The sequence below is a fragment of the Harpia harpyja genome, chromosome 5, assembly GCF_026419915.1.
Source record: "Harpia harpyja isolate bHarHar1 chromosome 5, bHarHar1 primary haplotype, whole genome shotgun sequence".
In the NCBI taxonomy this organism is placed as follows: Eukaryota; Metazoa; Chordata; class Aves; order Accipitriformes; family Accipitridae; genus Harpia; species Harpia harpyja.
The window spans coordinates 32,504,600-32,522,894 of NC_068944.1; the positions used below are offsets into that span (position 1 = coordinate 32,504,600).

The 18,295-nt window shown below is 41.2% G+C and overlaps 1 protein-coding gene across 29 annotated transcripts in view; it reads left to right on the forward strand.

Annotated features, from left to right (window-relative positions):
* Positions 1 to 18,295, forward strand: part of DTNA (dystrobrevin alpha) — a 232,415-nt gene that overhangs the window by 147,044 nt on the left and 67,076 nt on the right. For all 29 annotated transcript variants that reach the window (XM_052786883.1, XM_052786884.1, XM_052786881.1 and 26 more), the window contains one exon: positions 14,502 to 14,715. In XM_052786883.1, the coding sequence (XP_052642843.1) occupies positions 14,502 to 14,715 (214 nt within the window). The remainder of the gene's footprint in view (positions 1 to 14,501; positions 14,716 to 18,295) is intronic.

Here is an 18,295-nt window from a genome sequence, read left to right on the forward strand (position 1 = left end):
AGAAGGAAAATCAAGAGTGTGGGACCTGACATAGTTTTTACTATAATTCTCTCCTCCTGTAATTCCCAAGGAGTCTTTTTTTCCATGTTCATTTGTTTTCAGAGTTACATCAAAAGTTAGTTTGTGCACCTCTAACAATATAAATCAACTTCATAACACCCAGAATATTCGAAGAGAAACTTTTGCTTAACCGTTATCATATTTTTACCCACCAGCTGCACCTAGTATTATTTTCTGTAAGTCTTAGTGGAAGATTTCATACAGCATATATCTGGTGCGCTAGGACAAATTGTGAGAACAGAAGATGTTGGCCATAAAAATAATTTCCTGCTTTTGTAAGTGTGAAGAGACTGCACAGTATAATGTCCTCAGTGTGTGTTCTTATTAGTACAGCTCTGGGACTCTACACAATGAACATTCAGCTTCCTGGCATTAATGTTTGTGATATACAATGGCTTTACAGAGGCAGTTTTCCTTGTGCTGAATTAAGGCATTCCTAGGCTGAATCCAGACTGAATTATACCTGTGATATTGTTGTTGGCCGCAATGTCTTTGGCCCTTTACTGAGCAAAGTGTGGGCTAATTCCAGAAGTTCTGTGTGTGCTCAGCCTTTTCTTCGGTCCATGTGGATGGATAGATGGATGTCTCCTTTCCTGACAGAAAGTAAATTGAAAGTAACTCTGTTGAACTCACTGACATTACTATGGCACAAAGGAAGGAATGAATCAGTCTCTCGATGTATATTGTTTGAGGAGGTTGAACTCAATTTCTGATAAATGAAGCCGACACTAGTATCATATTGCATCTCTTGTAAAGGTACTGATCTTCCCCAAGTTTAATTTTCCACATTTCATTCATCTATATTTTGCCTTGAAACTCTTATTTTGTCTTGGATTTGTAGGATATCTTTAAAAACTGCATGTGTAAAATAAAGTATGACAGATAAGTGGCCATGTACATCGAGACTCTTACTCCATCTAGGGGCCCTGACAACATCATTAAAGAACTTCTGTCACACAGAGGAGGAAGGATAGATGTGTGGGACTTCACCCAAGTCCCATTTATCTGTCATTTCACATTCTGCAGTCTTATTTCCTTTCTCATTGTTGCTGATTGTCGAGCTATGTTTGTATCAACTGGAGCTTTTCTCCTTTTCTTGACCTGTTTTTCATACCTGTTTCCTTAAGAGATGTGAAGTTTTAGTGTGTGATATCGCAAATTGCTGCAATGGGAGCCACTGCAGTTGCCTCCTGGTATGGGCATCGTGATTACTGAGCAAATGAGCTGGGGAACTGGAGTACTGAGTGGTTCTTGCAGAAGACATTGCTTTGAATATGAATAATGGCAGGAGGGCAAATATGGAACGATTGTGTGAACACAAAGCCAGAGTTTAGTCAAATATTCTCTACAGTTTCTCTGAATGAGATATTGTCTACTCAAATGAATATGATACCAAAAAAAAGGATCTCCCAGATACCAGGATCCATCTCTCCCTATCTCAAAGCTGATTATAGCTCAAATCCCAAAAGATTTTGGGGCAAATAAATCCTATTGTTTTCAAATGTAATAGGTGTTTAAATACCTATGAAGGCTTGAACCTATGGCAGTAATTAGCACCTCCATTACCAATCTCAGCAAAAAGTTAAATAATATTAGAGTCTGAACTGTCCTTATGACTTCAGGCATAAGATGCTTTTTTACCAGTCCTGCGTGTCACATGAATGCTGTACTTCATAGCAATGCTCTTGCTTTTAACAGCTGAGGTTGATATTGGGATTTTGTCCCAGAAACCCTCTGGACTGACCCACACTTTTCAGAAGAGAGGAGTATATGCCATCACTCTTTAGTATGTTTCTTCTGTTCGGGGGGTGAAAAATGCAATTCTGGTATCAGGCAGTTTACCCAAGCATTAAGTTCCGCTTCAGTATTTCTCTAATTATTTTTAATAGATGAAAACATTATGGGCCAAATTCAGTCCACTTTACAGAAGAAATTACTTAAATTAATAGAAGAAGAATTAGCTTAAGAATATGCATATCTGTAAAATATCACATCTTTTATATTCAAGGAAATGCACAATTCATGTTTCATCAGTATTCTGTACCTTGTGTTGCTGTTTACAGTCTTGCCAACCCTAAATGATTAAAAAAAAAAAATTAAAGAACACAAAATAACCATGGATCAAACTCTGAAAAACAGGAGATGGGCCAAGGAGGGGTTTTGTCTTCAAGCAGTTCTAAATGTATAAGAAGAGCTCATTCTTTTTCACTGACCTTTGTGACATGACTGAACCTTAAAGGTTGACAATGTAATCTCAACTTGTTTTCTGTAGCCTTGAGGGAAGAAATTGTTATAAAGAAATGTTAAATCGTGTATTCTCTTGTCATCACAAGCTATTTTTTAAAGAAAACAGCAGCTAATATGAGATTGGGATTAATACCCTGTATTCTTAGAGCTGGTAAGATATACTGCTTCAAAATTAATGAAAAATATAAATAACCCAATTTGTTAACATTTACATTCACTTTACACTTGCTTTTTGCTGGTAACAGTGCCAAAGCAAGCTGTAGTCCTCTTGTGGCATGGGGAGTTTTTTAGGGGGGATAGAGGGAGCTGGCAGTGGTTGTATCAAAGGAAAAAAAAGAAGTTATTTAAGAGAGAAAGATGTAGTATTAGTCAGACTTGGCATTTGAAGAAACATACTTCTGGAGGAGATTTTATCACTGTAATGAGGACATTCAACATGAAGACATTCTGCCCTTTCCACCTCACACGTTTGGCACAGTTTGCCATGTGATCACCTGTATAGGACATCCACACTGCCAAATCTCAAAGCACATGTCTTGATTCAACTAAATACATAGACAAGGGCATTTTCTGGAGGCAGCGGTGGGGATGCACACAGCCTTTGATTTGTGTTAGCTCACTTGTCATTGTGCCAGTAGAGAGTTAAAATGTTACATAGCAAATGTGTGCTGCATTTACTAAAATATACCCAGTAGTGCCATCCTGTGGTCAGGACTACAGCTACCAGAAGGCTGGTGCACCGTGTCCCGCTTGTTTTCTAAAAGCTGGTTTGTCTTGCGTTGTTACACACAATCTGAGTCGTGCCAGGCTCTAAAATGACGGTTTTCTTCTCATATGTACAGTCATTTCTGAAATTCTAGTTCCTGGGAGGGCTGGGATATGGCTTTTTCTTCTCTCTGGAAACTTTTTGAAAGTCTCCGTCATTCAGTTTCTGTCACCAGATCTATAACAGAGAAAACTCTGAAAATCAACTCCAGATACAGTATCACCCAGCCCTGGAGATGTTTTTAGCCACCTTTTGGGAGCGCAGAACTGCTTCCTAATATATGGTTTGCTGTAATATAGTGCAGAAGAGTTATATTTCATTAAAAATTTGAAATGCTGTAATTTTACTAATTGAAATACGAACTCAGATGTGAGGCAAATTGACCTTATTTTAAGACAGATGAGAAAGCTGTTGTATATCATACATATTTAGTAACCAAGTTTTGTTACCTCTTATCCCCGTGAATTCTTTGGCTAATATAAAGCTGACACTTGCAAAACCCATTGGAAGGAACTATTTCAGTCAGACTGAGGCCTGATCACACAATGCCTCAAATAAAGCCTTTCTCATTAAAATAGCATTATGCTGGGATAGCAAGAATAATAGAGGTGCATAATCTAGGATTACCATTGTCTGTTGTCGGGGAGGGATTTATAAAGTTTCTGGCTATGGAATACATGTAGCAACAGGTCTGTTATTTACACATTGGTCTTTAATTCATAAATATGATTAAGTCTTAAAACAAGAAAATTCTGTCTAATCAATGGATTTAAGCTATGTGACTTACTAGCAACAGTGCAGACTTTTGATTGAGTGGTCTTTCCTGGTTGTCATCAAAATATTAAGAAGCTTAGAGTTAGATTTTTTAAATTATTTTATTTTATAATGTCATACTTCATTTTCAGCATTTTGAATAAATGATTTCAAAGCATGTTTAAAAAAAAGGAAACACTTTCCCAGCATCTGGATGACAAGTAGATGACAACAGTTTCCTAGCCCAGCACTCAGGGTGCCTCGCCCACTGTTCCCTTTTGCAGAATCGACTGTCATTAGTGCTGCTGCTTGGGGAGACTGATGGCCTCTTCTGCCACCCACAGAGAGCCCTTCAGGCTTCAGTTAAATATAGGTGAGACAAAATAGGCAGAAACTGACAGCAGGGGGAGAAGGAACTTTTATTGTAAATTAAATTAATGTAAGAGAAGAATTTTATTGGAGATCTTTACATACTCTTACACCTTGGTGGATTTGTCAGGTACCATACTAAATGTAAAAAGACCGCATTTCAGTGTATTGTTAGCCTAATGGTTATTCCTCATTAGTGGCACTTGGCCAAGTTGACAGACACTTCCAACAGGCCATGTTTGTTTAATATGCTGTAGTGATCAGGATCTCGGAAAGTTTTAGAATAGCTCATTTTTCCTTCTGGGCAGAACAGTAGGTGAGGATACAACAATGCAAGCCCAGGTATGTGGACAGGAGAACCTTTAAAACTTTTCCCCAAGATTTTCGGTGCCTTGCTTGTACACATCATGTCCTGCAGATTTCCAGACACCCAGCAGCCAGGTTTGGCAGCCACTCAGAAATGTCTCCTGTGCATGCAGTGTGCAACTTGCTGGCATGTGCACTGAGAAGCCAGCTCCTGGTGGTTGGGACATTACTTGTCCCATGTGGTATCACATGGACCGGTGATCTGCATGAATTCAGTGAGTCCAAACGCAGCTGACTTACTCCACGTGCACAGTAGTTCAGAAGAAAGAAGTTTCTGTTGGCTGGTCTGGATGTTTAGTTTCTTATCCAGGCACTCCTCCTCACTCTGGGTGTCCACCATTGGGGTAGGCAGGTAGAAGTGGGTAGCCTTAGTCCAGCTTCCCACTGAGCCAGTGCGTACCACACACCTGCGCACTATCACAGCAAAGGCAAAGAGGTAATGAGGAGGAGGAGTGCCTGCAGTTGACAGGGGACTAAATGAAACCATGACCTCCCTCTGAGATCCCTTGGCATTCCAGGGAAAGCTTGAGGGACTGTCTGAGTACGCAGAGTGCCATGAAGGCCCTCTGTACACCTCACACAAAACCTCTTGAGGATGTGGAGGCCTCTTTCCCAAGCATTCAAGGGACCTCAAGGCAGGCTCTGTGGTTTTTTGTTTATTGCGTGTGTCAGAAAAGGGGCTTGGAGCACAGCACACTTGAACAACAGCTTTAGAGAAAAATCAGTAAGGCAGCACTGATTCCTCTCCAGTAAGAGTTATTATATGTTTTTGCAGTATAAGTTCATGATTAGACAAGGACATCACAGAACCACAGAATCGCTGAGGCTGGCAAGGACCTCTGGAGAGAGCAGGGTCAGCTAGAGCAGATTGCTTAGGGCTGTGTCCAGTTCAGGTTTGAATATCTTCAAGGATGGAGGCTCCACAGCCTCTCTGGGCAACCTGTCACAGTGTTTGACAAACCCTCACAGGGAAAATTTATTTCTTATGTTTAAATGCTTTCCTGTATTTTGATTTGTGTCCATTTCCTTCTGTCCTTTCACTATCCTTTCCCTGAGAACAGTCTGGCTCCATCTTCTTTACTCCCTTGCATCAGATGTTTATACACATTTATAAAGTCCCCCTAAACCTTCCCCCATGTAGGCTGAATAGTCCTAGCTCTCTCAGCCTCTCCCCGTATGGCAGTTGCTCCAGTCCCTTCATCATCTTCATGGCTGCTTGCTGGACTTTGGACCCAGCACTCCAGCTGTGTCACCAGTGCTGAGTAGAGGAGAAGGATCACCTCCCTTGACCTGCTGGCAACGCGCTACCCAATGCAGCCAAGGAGGCTGTTGGCTGCCTTTGCTGAAAAGGCGTATTGCTGGTCAGCAGCCAGCCTGTACTGGTACATGGGGTTATTCCTTTTCAGGTTCAGGACTTTATATTTCCATTTGTTGCACTTCATGAAGCTCGTGTTTGCATATTTCTCCAGCCTGTTGAGGTGCCTCTGAGTGGTAGCCCAGCCCTCTGGTGTATCAGTCACTCTTCCCAGTTTTGTATCAGCTGCAAACTTGCTGAGGGTACACTCTGTCCCATCATCCAGATCATTAATGAAGGTGTTAAACAGTTTTGGCCCCAGTATCAAGCCTGGGGGTATACCACTAGTGACTGACCTCCAGCTAGATTTGGTGCCACTGATTACAAGATTTTCAGCTAATCTGTTCAACCAGTTTTCAGTCCACCTCACTGTCCACTTATGCAGCCCACACTAACTAGTTTGCCAGTGAGGATATCATGGGACACAGTGTTGAAAGCCTTGCTAAAGTCAGAATAAAGAACATCCACTACTCTCCCTTGTTCCTTGAGCTAGTCATTTCATTGTGGAAAGCAAAGAGTTTGGTCAAGCATGTTTTTTCAGTCATAAATCCATGCTGACTGTTTCCAATCACCTTCTTGTACTTAACATGCTTGGAAATGGCTTCCAGGAGGATTTGCTCTATCCCCTTTCCAGGGACTGAGGTGAGGTTTTAGTTCACTGGATCCTTCTTCTTGCTCTTCTTGGAAATAGGAGTGACAGTGGCTTTCTCACAGCCCTCAGGAACCTTCCCCAATTGCCACAACCTTTCAAAGACAATTGAGTGGCCTCGCACTGACATAAGCCAGCTGCCTCAGCACTTGTGGATACATTCCCCATCAGGTCCTATGGACTTGATTATGTCAGTGTGTTTAAACATCCCCTGACTGGATCCTCCTCCACCGAGGTTGTGTTCCTTGCTCCAGACTGTCCCACTTGTTGCAGGGGCCTTCGTCTTGAAGATGAAGCTTACCAGTAAGCCTTGCCAAATTCAATTCCAGGCAGGCAGTCTTTGAGAAGACTTTGATTTTTGCAAAGAAGTAAATGTTGTCAGTGGTTACTCTTGGTTATCAATATATCATTCTCTTACAACTTTTCATACTATTGTATGGGTCTAATACACACTTTTCTAAAAATTAAAGCATTTGGGGATCAGAATAACATGACAGTAAATATTCTGAATATTTCATTAATTTCTTCTTTAAGCTTGCAGTATTTACTCACCAATCACTGTATCTACAAAACCTAGAAATCAAATGAAATAGCAAGAAGATGCAGTGAAATACATTTTGACATTAACAAGTTCAAATATGTGCTGACAAGCTAGAAGTCCACCAGTCTTGCTTTGGGAAAACAGTGGTGACAAGCCCAAAACCTGCAGAGCATTCGGAAGTGGCCAAACGGACATGAAGCTCAATGGATCGGCTGCCTAGCGGGTGCCCAGCTATGCTAGAAATCACTGGGCTGTATGAGCTGCGTCTGGCAAGGGAGGTAGACAAGGAGCCCAAGAGACATGGGAGCAGGAATAGGAACGTACAGGACATTTCCAGCTACAGACTGAGCGCAGGTTCAGATATTTGGGCAACGAGTAGCCTGGGTGTGCCAGGCCGTGTAGGGTGACAGCTGTCACCAGACGTACCCAGCCAAAGAGTTGAGTACCTCATTTTAGCCCTGAGCAGAGGCAACACCCTGGTACATTTTCTTTTTCATGTAATTTGGCAGCCACAGAGCGTGAAAGACTGCAAGCCATCGTAGCTGGCGTGTCGATCTGCTTAGTGGTGGGATGTGCAGATAAAGCTTTTGGTGATCATGCTACAGCCAACTGATTTGAGGGGCAGCTTGGCCACAAACAGGTGTAGTTTAGAGGGAAAACGTGCCTCGCTCAGTCCTCCGTTACCCACCTGACAGCAGGAGAGAGGGAGCCAAACAGAAAGCGTGAGTAACTTCCCAGGGCTTCATAGCAATGACAATGACAAATGGCTCCAATACCCTGATTTGTGATGGGTTCATAGATTCTAATCAAAAAAAGAAGAATTGTCAAACATATTTTATAATATTTTTAGGATTGTTAGACAAGGAAGCATAAATCTGTCCCTTTTAATGAAATCCACCTGAAATACCTGACATACATTCAAGTGCCATTGATTTCAAATGACAGTACTAGTATGTTTAAACTCAAGCATGTCTGTAAGCGCTTTGCTGGACTAAAATCTTAATGAAATGTATACTAAAATTTTGGAAATAATTTAAATTAATACTTCTTTAAAATTGTTTTGTGTATTCACCAACAAAGGAAAATCTATCAAGGAGGAATTCTGTATCAGTTGGGCATGTTTAACCTAGATTTAGTTAGACCTACTGTATGTTAAGTAAATTTGAATTGATTATTAAAGCCCTAATTTAGTTGATTCCCTTGTTCGATTAAATGTAATCTCTTCTTCCTCGTCCATTTAGTTATAAATGGAAAGATAACATTGTAGAGTTCATGGTTCAGGTGGAATACAAAAAATGCAGTAGAACAGATGAGGATTTTTGCATAAGTAGATCCATTTAATGGTAAGAAAGCTTAAGCACACAGGCTGTTTTTAATATTATTTTTTTTTACTACCTAGAAGATAAACTTCCACTACAGTTTTCTTTTTTATGTTTGCTTAGGGCAACATCATTTCTTGACAACTGATGTTTGAAGTAATCTGCCTCCTTTGAGATTAGGGATATATCCAAGATTATCTATATCTCACAGCCTTTCCATAATTCTAAATCAACTGCGTGATGGAAGGAAGACTTCATTTTTTACTGCATAAATAAATTTTAATTTCTTTGCTTTGAGTTGAAAAAAAAATGAGTATAGTCCATCTCTTCTCTCACACTTTGACTATTAAGATACTGTTACCTACCAAACAGAAAATTACTGGTTGCAAGTAAATTAAAGTTACTAGTTACAATAAATTAAAAATACATTGGTTTCCTGCTAATTAAGAGACTAAAAAACGCTTGAAGAAAAGAGGGAGGGTCAAGATCAATAAAATTGACATACGCATTTATAGTAAACAACAAAATTTTGTCCTAAATTCTCCTTTCTCCAAGTGTATCCAGAATACACCTCTTCCACAAATTAACCTGTTGACAGAGTTTTAGGTGATGGAATTTTGCACTGTAACTACTAATTACTCTTTTTCATCATCAAAGTAGTAAAAGGCAATAGGAAAAGAGGTTCTGAACACAGGTAGAGACAGAAGGGCAGGATGTAAGACTTCAAGGGTGTCCGAAAACTTTTTAGTTTGAGGAAAATGTAAAACTCCTTTCAAACTGAACCAGCCATCTTTCATTCCCCCTTACATCCTGCAGAGAGGGACTGATCGATTCAGTTACAATGCGCTGGCAACAGGCAGTCTCCAAATGTTGTTTTAACAGCTGAAGGAGTCCACTGAAGGAAATAACATTTGTTATTTGGAGTGTATTTTCGTGCATTAATCTTAATTCTCTGCCATTCAGCCAGGGTCTCCTCCAAGTATGAATTTTTTGGTAACAATTGCTATGGAGTGAATGGCAGCCATCTGTAATGCTGTTCATCTGCATTGTCCCACTTCTGTCCAGATACTGAACTTTATTTGCATTTGCTAATCACTATCTGTCACAGAATGTGCTCAAATATGAAACACTCTATGACAGTGTTTAAATATTACTTAATCTCATGAAAGTTAGATTAGCAGACAGTGTTTGCCATAGAAGATCTAATAATGCAGATGTTTAGCTTAGCTGTGACTTTAGAAATCACTTAACAGAAAATCTAAAGGGAAATGTATAGTTTAGCAATTGCTTGTAGAAATAATTTACATTTTTTTCAGATATCAGGCAAATGAGGGAGATCTTCTACACCTGGATAGCTGTGCTGTTTACAGGGTGCGAGGCCTGTCTGAAGGGTCTGTGAAGATTGGCTAAGCTGCATGATTTTGGATTGCTTTATACCACCCAGGTGCTAGATTCAAGCAGCTTTTACTCCTACTGCCTAGTGATCATCTGCTGACACTGAAGAAACAACTGACAGATTTCTGTAGTTTTACAGATCCATTTCAGAAAGGGCATCTTTCTCATGCTGAGAGATAATTCCCTTTTCAGAGGGAAATGAGAGTAAGGCAACAAAATTAGCAACAGCAATGAGAAGCTAAAACCAAACTTGTGGAGTTTTACTTTGTTGAGGGAGTTTAAGGCAGGTTTTAGGAGAGCGAAAGCTCTCCTGCATCTGTAAGCTAGTTTGTTACACTGCAAACTCTTTTTGTTAGCATCATAGTAGTATGTAGAAGTCAGATTCAGGTTTTATTGGACTACATGTTGTGGAAACAAAGTAAGGAGATACTCCTTCTTCAGTGAGATTAAAACAATCTCAGGTATGGATAAATAAATAAATGGGCATAGCAGGTATTATAGAAAATGGGTAGTAGAGAGGATGAAAATTAAAATGAGAGGGATGTAAGGTTATGCAAAGTTTGCAAGGTTGACATTCTGTTACTACATTGAAAAGACTACAGATATCATATTAGCTGTAGGCATAAATTTCTAATAGTACAAATGAATAGCGTGGAGCTTGCAGAGGCCTACATCTTACTCTGCCTTTTCCAGTGTTGATAGTTTGGTTTGGCAGCATGATATAATACATAAGAGTCTGCTTACTAGGTGAGTAAACATAAAAAAAACAGGATTTGAAGTGATCAGTGGGGCACTATACCCAAATGTAATCTGCATGAGGTTAAGCAATGCAGTGTAAGAGGCTGTGACTATGACAGGATCTGGTAGTAGCTGATACAGATTAAAGTATTTATTATTTATATTTTATATAAAACCTGAATTATTCTATGCCATGTAGTAGTCAGAACAGAAAAGACACCTTTTCTTAATGTTTAAGGAGCAAGGTGTGGGATTCATCTCAGTTAACTTTACCAGTTCTGAGGTTACATGTCTCATGTAAACTTGTCGCTTTAGGCTTTGTCTGTAGTCAGTGAAGAAATATGGGCACCTTCAAAGCACTGTTCATCCCACCTGTCTCCAAACAGCTGCTTTAAGGTGCCTTTTTCTTTCCCTGACATTAGAGGGAGCCTTGATCACCAGCTGACAGTAGACATCTGATTTTTGACATTTAAATTTAGGTGGGTGAATTCTTGTCCATGACAAGTGACTTGAGTAAAGGCCAGAGACTTCAGTCTTTTGTACAACAGTCTAACAAACTCTCCTTGTGATTTTGAGCTAGATATTTCAGCAGATATTTTCAAAATTAGTAGATGTTGTTAAATGTCTGGCTCTTGTCCATCTTCTATTTCCTCCTCCACTTTCCAGACTCTGTAGAGAGATTTGAAATTCATGAATAAAATGCAAAATAAAATAGTGCGGTAGAATTGTTGTTTATTCAGCTTCAAGTGGAACAAAAGTGTTTCTGAAAAAAAAAAAGCCCAAGTAAAATTATTTATAGTACAAATGCACAGCAGTTCCTTGAGACTAATATTTTATGGTGGGTGGGGGGCTGTGTAATTTCCAATAAGTCATTTTCTCAGTCTTGTGCCCTACCTTTCTGGCATACCAGTGAATATCAGGATAGCTTATGAGGCTTTCAGGTTAGAGTTAACACTGAAACCAATATTTTTTCTCTCAGATGTGTTAGTGTACTGATATTATTAGTCCCACGTCTGCTAGCCTCTGGATATTTCCCTTCCCAGGACCATCATCAAAACTAACTCTGGATATGACTATGTTATGAAAAATACAATATCGGTGGGAAAAGAAAAAAACCATGAAAATCTGACAGCCACATAGTATCAGTACTGGATCATGTGAAGAAAAAAGACACCAGCCCCCATTGCAGCCTCATTCATTAGGCCAGCTCTTTTCCTCCATGCTCTCTCATTCAAGAGTTTTCCACTACTAGGCTATAGCAATTAAAGTTAAATTGGTGCATGGAATTCATTTCTCACTGTTAAGGAGTCGGGATGTCTGGTTCATCCTCCGGGGATGTCCTTTTGTCAATGCTGGGGAAACCATCACAGTTCCCTGCAGCTGTGGAAGTAAACTAGATACACTCATGGTCAAATTGCTGTGTTTGTTCCTCCGCTCTGATCAGGTGCAGGACTGCTTGAGAGGTACCCCCAGGTAGCTCTGATGACATGATTTGTTACCCTTTATATTCCCCTTTTACACCACCACGCTCATGCACTCCCAGATAAACAGCCTGTCCCTGTTTATTCTTTACCCACTAGCTCCAGTGTTGCTGATTTGACATCCTTATTCGTATTTATGGTAGGGTTGCCCTACTAATTTCTGCCTTGGTCAGCAGTGCTGTTAAGCTAGTACCCCTGTTTGTGCTGTTTCTTGGGTTGCTATCTTGTTAGTGTAGCCGCAAGTCAAGGTTAGCCATCCGCATATGCATTACTCCCTTTCTGCTGTTTGTTACGCCTGCTAATTTCTCATGCTGTTACAGTTCAGGTTTGACAGTGTGCACACATACCCTCGCACCCAGAAGCCAGCCTGGTGCAACTGCTGGTGGAAACACCTTCTCCGTCATTTACTTGGTCTGAATTACCAGAGACAGCCCTCATGGCCAGGAACAGCTGGACCTTGAGAGAAACATCACGCTTAACCTTCTGCTTTCTGCCTGCCCTTCCCCTCTTAATAAGGCCGCAAAATACTTGCACGTGTTGCTGCATCTTCTGGCATGTTGTTCTGTATTTCTTCCTTGGCTGCCTTACCGTGGTGACCCAGAGCGGGAAATGCTCATTAATCCTTCCATCCTGGACCAGACGGTGCCCTGCTTTCTGGTGACTTCTTCCATTCTCTGCCTTGCCTGGCCTCTGAGCCATGTGGAGAAGCTGCCCAGAAAGGGTCAGGCCATCTTCCGGGAGATCATTCATCTCCCCTTTACCCAGATTACCTCTGTAGCAACTTGACAGTGAAAACTGGTTGAATAGGAATGGGAATGGCTACATTAAAAGGATCAGAGACCTATGCCAGATTTTTTACGGGCAAGCTTCCCCCAGCTAGAAGACAAAAAGGAAGAGTTCAGAGAGGTTGTATGCTCCACCCACCTGGCTTAATTCAGAACGACACTCTGAAGACAACCTGCCAGCATACAAGGTCACCTATAGAAGTTTCCTTTTAATACAACGGTCAAATACATATTTAGGTGTCAGGATGGAACTGCGTCTTTCAGTTTTTGCCAATTATTTGCTAGGGAACAGCAAGAAGAAGTGGAAAAGTGCCTTATCTAGTGCCTGAAATAGTTGCTGCTGCTGTTCCCGCTCACCTGTATGGTGTATCTTCCTCCTTGGGCTTTCACATGTGGTAGCAGGGCACTGGAGATTATTTTTTTCCTGAGGCAGAAGAATAGAAACCTAATCTTAGGGAAAAATTCTAGACTAAATAAAATGACAGCATATCTGGTTTCATTTATCTATCTAGTATCAGCTTACATTTCCCTGCCATCAGACCATCATGTCACATTGCAGTCTGAGACAACACCTGCAAACCAAGCAAGTAAAAATAAAATTTTGAGGATTAGAATTAGATTTCTCTATCCACAAAAAAATGCATCACCTTCCACATACAGATGGCTCTTGATATGTCGTAAGACATATTGTCATGCTAAGTAATAAGAACTATACATTTGTTTCCCTGGTAAAAAAAGAGAATTTGCACCCTGAACCTCATGATTTGTTCTTTATTGACAGTTTAGTAGGACAGTAGGTAATACTTAAGATAAAAAAAGGGATGATTCTTTGAGTTCAGGTTTGAACTAAATCCAAATTTTGAATGAGTGTAGGGTATTTTTATTTTTGGCATGGTCCACCGCTTCTGGAAATGCCAATCTGCAGCAAGCCAGTGATACTGCCACAGTAACAGGGGCAAACAAGATTTCTGTTTGGGTACGATATGAAGGGTGAGTAGTGATTGTCCTTTAAGCTGTCCTTGTAGGTAAAAACAACCCCCATGAAATTCACCTTTGACGGGGACTTTATCAAAGAGAGAGATTTAACAAATCATTTGGCAAATATATTTAGAAGATACGAAATATGACTTTGGGATCGCTTTATTAAGTGTTCTTTGTTTAAAGGTAGCTTGTCTACCCTGACTCAATTACAATTCTGTAAAATATTTTGCTTTCCATACAAAATGCTGAAAAGGATTTTCAAAATGTCAGTACGTGTGAAGCACTTAATATTCGTAGGATCTTCTGAAAAGCCCATCTGCTATGCAAATTAATATCTAAGAGTAATTTCTGAATGGGGATTCATAGAGGCATGGTTCAGAAAAACAATTAGCATATGTTTACCTTCCAGTGATTTCCATATAGATTTTTACTTGAATACTTTATGCAATGAGGAATGATTTCCCAAGCTGAAGCTGTACACATTACAACTAATAATATCGATATATTGTTTGCTTATTAATGTTCCTCCACGAAGTTCAATTCTCAGTGGTGGAAAATAGATTCATTCGTTTAATTATTCATGAAGCATGTCCTGTGTGATTGTGTTATTCCCCACCCTGTGGGATGAGGTGACTTTTTTTCTCAGTTGCTTTCAGGAGCGCGTGTCCCCACTGACTGTTTCTGTACTGTCCCCTAGTGCACCTTGTGGACATCTGGAATGTGATAGAAGCCTTGCGGGAAAACGCACTGAACAACCTGGATCCCAACATCGAACTGAATGTGGCTCGCCTGGAGGCTGTGATTTCAACTATCTTCTACCAGCTCAACAAACGGATGCCAACAACCCACCAGATCAACGTGGAGCAATCCATCAGCTTACTGCTCAACTTCTTGCTAGCAGCCTTTGATCCGTAAGTTTGCCTTTCTTAGCCGGGTGTGCTTCCCTCCTCTCCTGACTGGTGAAAGAATTTTATTTGCTCCAGAAATATCTTTGGAAAACAATTGAACAAGCTAAATTGTGACCCAAATAATGAGCATGTGAATAGTGCTAACTAGGGAGAGAACCTAAATTAAGGACCTCTGCTTTCCTTTCTGTCGAGCCAAATTCAGCACAACTGTGTTTTCATCCAGTTACTCAGACTTGTTCCAGTTTATATCAAAGAAGAATTATCTACAGAAACAAATTTACATCCACTTCTAATTTGCCTTGTTATTTATTGACACACCAGTGGCTGACACCACTGCAATGCCTCTGCAGCAGTGCCATGGGTTAATAGCTCATTATTTTGAAAGAGCTCATTTTCCTGCAAGTTCTTGCAGCTGTAAGCAATTTTTTTTTTCTGGCTCATGCCAGTGCAGCATGATTTTGAGACCATGACAGAAATAGGATAAAGACCTGGAGGTGATGAAATTCCTGTTATTACTGCATGGGACCCGTATTACACAAAGGACAAGTTTGAGACAGAGTGAGCCACTTACCTTAACGAGTATACTGCGTATACGTGTTACAGTTTCTGAATACATAAGTCATCAACCTGTACTGCAATATTTGCAATCCTCATAACCGAATTTTTGGAGAACAGTGGTTAAGTCTGACAGATGCAGATGACCTATTGCCTCTTTATGGCTTATATTTTGAAGATTCACCAGCTGAAAACACTGGCCATGACACATTAAAATAAGGATGCTGCCACTCTCCCCCTCCCTCTTTCCCGTCCTTTCGCTTGAGGGCCCGGGTGCCGGTGCTGGGTGTCATCAAGCACCTTGCAGAGCCAGACCAGCCAGTGGCTCAGTCGCCATGGCAACGGGGAGAAAAAGTAGATGTTCCACGCGAGGAGGCTGCACTCAGCTTCCCCTCCAGCCCCTCCCAGGAGAAGAAAAAGAAGCCAATCTGTTGTGAAACCATAGCCTTCAGGAATATTTTTCTCCCCTCGAGGGCAATAAAAGAAGGAACAGGCATTTTAATTTATACCATTGTGGCTGTGACAAGAACACTAAAGGACGATGAAAATGGCCAAACGCATGCATTGCTGCATGCCACAAGCAAACTGCTTCCTGGCTGGTAAACACAGGGAAAGACCCAGGACTGTGTAAGCAAGATCTGCAATAATGTGCTTGTTTTGTAGCTCACTGTAAAGGGGTAAAGATCTCAGCTAGACGTCAAGGCAGCAAAGTGGAGGAGAGGAATTAACTCCCCTGTAGGGAAACAGAATGTCCTTAAAGGGGTAAGGTTTTGCTTTCCCTGAAAACATCCCATGTGCTGTGGGTCCTGACCTGTTTCTGGGCTCCCACCAGGCCGTCCCAGGGGTGAGGAGGCTGTGAGCCTCGCTCCATTCGCCACTCAGCAAGTCAGTCTGTCGTGCTGCCTCCGAGCAGGGGGTGCACAGGATGCGCTTCCCAGAAGGACGGAGACACCCAGGAAGAGGCTCCCAGCTCTGGGGTCTGAGATAGGAACTGGCTGCCTATCACCCCATTTTAAATGCACCAAACATCTGGGATGAGATTCAGGTACAATCTGAGATATCTAAGTTCAGGCTTCATGGAGATGTGTGTCAACTAGATCTCTCTTTACTGTAATGGGAGTTCGGACACCTATCACAGATAGAGACATCCAAGTTAAGCATCTGATTCTCAAAATGCGCCCTACCCTTTAGTATGTAGGTAGTTCAGATTATTGAAGTTGTGGGTCGGGTGTTGGTTTAGCAACCACTGGTGGTCCAGATTTCCCTGTTTCTGGGAAACAGAGGGAGGGAGGTGGCTCTACATGTTACAGGGACAGTGTGAGAGCTGCTGGGGTCTAACCAGAGCTGATGTCTGTGCTTCCCCTGTTGCTCCCTTCCCTCCTGTCCCCTGCAGTGCAGCAGAAAGGTCCTTCTCTGCTGAAGGCTACAAGTTGGTAGGAGGAGCAAGGTCTTTTCTTGTGGTCCCATGCTCAGAGGGAAGCAAGGCATTGCATATAGGGGGAACAGGGGTGGAACTGTGAGACAGGATGAAGTCTTTTTCTCACTCTCCCCCAATTTATAGAAACTGGACAGTTAAACTAAATTGACTGCAGTCTTCTCTGACGGAAGAAAGGGGGTTTACTAGGTGCATGAATCGTACTGACATCACGACAGTCACCCCTAAAATAATCCTGTTGTCTTTGATCTGGGTTCACTCCTCTGTTTCTTAGCCTTGTGTTTTAGGAAACAGTTGGCCTGCAGAAATGCTATCCAAGTTTCTAGGTGGCTACTGAGGAATTATTTTTCATGTTTATTAATGAATATTAATATGATCACATTTGATTCGATGAATGCAGACAATGAAAAAACCCAAAACCCTAAAAAGCCCAGAACAGCTTTATGAGACCAAAACAGTAGTCCAAGACCAAATGGCTCTTCCGTATAAATGAGAAGGCTGCTCTAAGTGATCATGGATGTTTTTGGTGTTTGCAGCTATGCAGAGCGATGTCTGCTCCTGCTGTACTGGGAACAGGTCCAGAAAAGCTTGTGCGATTTCTCATGTCCCGTTTGAAATGCAAAGAATGAGAGTGGAGAAATGGAGTCCACGGCTTAACATATATGAAAGGACCACAAGGGACAAGTTAATGCGTGATTTAAAATCTAATAAGCCTACCACTGTCTCATTTATTTCGTTCTAGTTAATACATACTGCCCCACATGTACTGTGCTGGTTGAAGATCCTCCTCCAAGCTTTAAACAAACAGAGCCGCTTCCTTCATTTATAGCCCAGTGAAAACCTGGGAGGTTTCTCTGCCCTCTGGCAGGGAGTATTTCCCTAGGCCTGCAATACAGATGTCTTCTCAGGAGCTAGAACCTGGCTAGCAAAACTTAAGAGGAACCACAGTGCACTGCTGTGGCATGTGGGCCAGCTTGCCCACTGCCTGTGCTGAACTTTCGTCCCAGTTTTTTTGTGATTTTTTCATGGCCTTGGGGATTCATTAGGCCTACAGATAATTGTATTTCCCTGCTGCTTAATCCTGAAGGGAGGAAAAAGTGGAGAAAAATTATAGTGTATAAGATTTCACGTGATGCTGAGTGTGATGCTCCTTCATGCTAAGCCAAAACTAAACTGCAACCTTATAAAACTGCAAATCAACAAAATCAAAACTCACAAACAGAAATGCTGCTCCAATTAATTTGCCATTAGTCTGTGAAAGTCAGCATCTTGTGGTAGAAGACCCCAACAGACCAAAATCAGTGAGCAGAATGAGGCGGTTAGACTTTAAAAAATATGGACAAAAACATGCCTGATTTGTGTTTTTAACTGCACGTTAAAATTGGGCAATAGCTTTTGCTTCAAGGTCTAAGGTGATTAACTGGCTTTATGAAATAATAGCATACTTCCTTCGCCGGGACGCAAGTACTATATAAAAAGATGACAAGTTCAAACCCCTCTGAAAAATTCATCCCAGTCTGGCGTCAAAGCCTAGGCAGCTAGGTGGAATGTTAGCCTCATTCAATCAAGCTGTTCCCAAAAAGACACTTTTTA